Here is a 4,440-nt window from a genome sequence, read left to right on the forward strand (position 1 = left end):
AACAATTATCTCCAAGATTATAACAATAAGGATAGAAGAAAAATGTTAATAATAATATTTAAATGCATAATATAAATGACAAATTATCAAATAATTAGTATTTTAAGTGATAAAATGATACAGTATTGTTCAAAATAATAGCAGTACAATGTGACTAACCAGAATAATCAAGGTTTTTAGTATATTTTTTATTGCTACGTGGCAAACAAGTTACCAGTAGGTTCAGTAGATTGTCAGAAAACAAACAAGACCCAGCATTCATGATATGCACGCTCTTAAGGCTGTGCAATTGGGCAATTAGTTGAAAGGGGTGTGTTCAAAAAAATAGCAGTGTCTACCTTTGACTGTACAAACTCAAAACTATTTTGTACAAACATTTTTTTTTTTTTCTGGGATTTAGCAATCCTGTGAATCACTAAACTAATATTTAGTTGTATGACCACAGTTTTTTAAAACTGCTTGACATCTGTGTGGCATGGAGTCAACCAACTTGTGGCACCTCTCAGCTGTTATTCCACTCCATGATTCTTTAACAACATTCCACAATTCATTCACATTTCTTGGTTTTGCTTCAGAAACAGCATTTTTGATATCACCCCACAAGTTCTCAATTGGATTAAGGTCTGGAGATTGGGCTGGCCACTCCATAACATTAATTTTGTTGGTTTGGAACCAAGACTTTGCCCGTTTACTAGTGTGTTTTGGGTCATTGTCTTGTTGAAACAACCATTTCAAGGGCATGTCCTCTTCAGCATAGGGCAACATGACCTCTTCAAGTATTTTAACATATGCAAACTGATCCATGATCCCTGGTATGCGATAAATAGGCCCAACACCATAGTAGGAGAAACATGCCCATATCATGATGCTTGCACCTCCATGCTTCACTGTCTTCACTGTGTACTGTGGCTTGAATTCAGAGTTTGGGGGTCGTCTCACAAACTGCCTGTGGCCCTTGGACCCAAAAAGAACAATTTTACTCTCATCATTCCACAAAATGTTCCTCCATTTCTCTTTAGGCCAGTTGATGTGTTCTTTGGCAAATTGTAACCTCTTCTGCACATGCCTTTTTTTTAACAGAGGGACTTTGCGGGGGATTCTTGAAAATAGATTAGCTTCACACAGACGTCTTCTAACTGTCACAGTACTTACAGGTAACTCCAGACTGTCTTTGATCATCCTGGAGGTGATCATTGGCTGAGCCTTTGCCATTCTGGTTATTCTTCTATCCATTTTGATGGTTGTCTTCCGTTTTCTTCCACGTCTCTCTGGTTTTGCTCTCCATTTTAAGGCATTGGAGATCATTTTAGCTGAACAGCCTATCATTTTTTGCACCTCTTTATAGGTTTTCCCCTCTCTAATCAACTTTTTAATCAAAGTACGCTGTTCTTCTGAACAATGTCTTGAACGACCCATTTTCCTCAGCTTTCAAATGCATGTTCAACAAGTGTTGGCTTCATCCTTAAATAGGGGCCACCTGATTCACACCTGTTTCTTCACAAAATTGATGACCTCAGTGATTGAATGCCACACTGCTATTTTTTTGAACACACCCCTTTCAACTAATTCAACTAATTGCCCAATTGCACAGCCTTAAGAGCGTGCATATCATGAATGCTGGGTCTCATTTGTTTTCTGAGAATCTACTGAACCTACTGGTAACTTGTTTGCCACGTAGCAATAAAAAAATATACGAAAAACCTTGATTATTCTGGTTAGTCACATTGTACTGCTATTATTTTGAACAATACTGTAGATGTTTAATTAAAAAAAATAAATGAAAGAATAAATGAATATAAAATAAAATAAAATGCAACACAAATGTATGTTTGCTCTCCTGAACACACACACCTGGGTTGCTGAAAGCAGAGACTCTGAAACAAGCAGATCATGGAAAAGAAAGTCATTTCCAGGCACAGCTCAGAACACAGAGCTCATGGGAGTTTCAAGGGCAATCGAAAAAACAAACAAACAAAGGAACTGGGCATTTAACAAGATGTCCCAATAACAGACACTAACAGGTTTTAATCGATTTTAAAGTGATTTAAAGTATAACATTTTACCAAGTTTAGAATAACACCCCAATAAGCACACTGTAATAATAAAGAGACTGACAAACCAGCTCGATTTAAAGAATAGTATTATTAAGAGAAACAAAACATTATATTATAAGATAAAAAACTAAATTAGATACACAAGTTTGAGTTGACATTTTGACAGATAACGTTCCTAAATGAGGACAGGAATATAAAAAAGTAGACTTACAATGTGATAACAGCAAACATTAGAGATATAAATGAATTATAAAGAGTGATATGCAACAATAACACTCATGTTTAAATATAAAGAACAATTTGAATGCTTAATTAAGTGGATTAAATATAAATAATTGTTAATGGCTTTTCAGAATGTCAGTGCTAGGTTGCGTCAGGAAGACCTGCACCAAATAAATGTGCAGACGATTCTGCAGTGGTGATTTCTAATGTGAGCAGTCAAAACCGAGACAGAGATTTTTAGGATAAATTTATAGTAAAATGTTATACATAAATATTCAAAGGTAATTAATACCTGTTGTGGCTAAAAGAATGAAAATGACACTTCTGAACCCAGCAAGGATACTCCCATCTTTGAACCAAATGAGAATCCAAATCCAAGGATTTTGGCCTCCACCCCACCCAAACCAATAGATGCACCTGTGTCAAAGCCTAGTCCCACTTTCACACCAACTGGACCGGCTTTAGCTGATGCACTGGCGATTTCAGCTCGAGCCATTGCTCCGAGTTTACCCTCTTTGGCTTCGATACCAAATGAGGCACTTGGACCTTTGGCTTCAGCCTCAAATATACTGTATTCAGCACGAGCTCGTCCAACTCCTGCTTCTGCAAGGTATCCAGCCTTGGGAAGCCTCTTTCCTGGTTTGTTTTCAAAACCTGATGATGCATATAAGTCTTGTTCAGCATAACCTCCTTCTGCATTGGCACTCGCTGGTCTGTCGTACGTGTCAATTATGCCCAGTAAAGATTTCGTATTTTGCGCTTCTGACTTTTTGATAGTATCCTCATCAATTTCATTCATGCCATCTTTCTGCCACTGTTTGGTAGACAGCATGTCTAACTCTTCACCTGTAAATGAAACCGATGAGCTTTAATGCAGTGCAAACAGACAGGTGTTTAGAAAAACAACAAGCTTATATATATATATATATATATATATATATATATATATATATATATATATATATATATATATGTACACCATTTAATGCTCAACATTAGAACACTGTAAATGTGACGAGTTGCTATTACACAACCTTGCATGCTAATATTTCTGCATTTGGTCTGATTCAATCTGAGATTTGGATTGCCTACATCTTCATAATAGGTGAGTAATAATATATTTTTACATAATATATAATATATTTTTGATTTAATAAAGAGACGTATTTCAAACAAACTACACTGAGAACCAAAAGAAGTACATGAATACACAAAATAGAATAAATAAATAAACAAATAACACTAAAATGTAGAGTTTGTGCAATGTATGTGTTAGAAATATAGACCAACTACTACAATACACTTACTGTTTTCTTCATGTCCATGGTTAAAATGTCTGGTATCAGGTCTAATGTCTTCATCTGAAAATAAAACATTATCTTTAATGCAGTGATAATCACACAAATGTGTAGAAAACTAGCTTTGTATTAAAATTCACTTACCACATTCGTCATGTCCATCGTGGTTTAACTCCAGTCTTTTAGACATTGTAGTATGCCACAAGTTAACACAATCTATGAGACTTTGGTGGAGTGTCCTTGTAAACTGTATATATATAAAGGGGCAGCAACTGAAAGTGAAAGCCAAAAACGAGAAGTCCTGCAGTGGGTTTAATTACCAGTAAATTAGCATTTTGATGCTACGTTTTGTCTGTTAAGAATTTGCTCATGCTGGGAACAGCTCCTAAAAAAATTGTTTTCTTAGTTTAGAGAACTTTTATGAACACTGTAAAGACTCCATGGAGATTCCATGTCCAGTTTCCTTTAGATATTTCAAAGGTTCATTAAATAACTTTTTCCCTAATATGGGCAAAAGCATCCAGCTATCTCTGTAGCTAAGCTGTATAAAAATGTGAAGGAAATACATGCACATTTGCGACAATATATAGTTTATGTGTTTTTATTATAATTAATTTTCAGTCTATTTGACTTAGCCAATTTCTGCCCCCTCACTTCTGAAAGGATGGCTACGCCCCTGTTAGCATGTGTTTGCAGAAGTGTGCCTATAAAATATGAAATTGAAAGGTGCCAAGTTCATCATCATATACTGAAACTTGCTCTGATTCACAGACTCAGTGTGTGGGTGTTTAGTCTTTCTGCGTCATTAGATAAATTCTGGAATATTTCCAGTAAATTACAGTTTTAATCAGTCCATGCAATTTTCT

General features: G+C 35.6%; 1 protein-coding gene across 1 annotated transcript; it reads right to left on the reverse strand.

The window, feature by feature from the left end:
- Positions 1-324: 324 nt before the first annotated feature.
- LOC127968339 (uncharacterized) lies at positions 325-3,822 on the reverse strand. Its single transcript, XM_052569482.1, has 3 exons — positions 3,719-3,822; positions 3,584-3,637; positions 325-3,122 (listed from the first exon to the last, which is right to left on the reverse strand). Exons 1-3 carry the CDS (start codon positions 3,762-3,764, stop codon positions 2,578-2,580), a joined length of 645 nt encoding a protein of 214 aa, XP_052425442.1. The 5' UTR covers positions 3,765-3,822; the 3' UTR covers positions 325-2,577.
- Between the last annotated feature and the right edge of the window lie 618 nt (positions 3,823-4,440).

This window comes from Carassius gibelio, chromosome B11 (genome assembly GCF_023724105.1).
Source record: "Carassius gibelio isolate Cgi1373 ecotype wild population from Czech Republic chromosome B11, carGib1.2-hapl.c, whole genome shotgun sequence".
NCBI lineage: Eukaryota > Metazoa > Chordata > Actinopteri > Cypriniformes > Cyprinidae > Carassius > Carassius gibelio.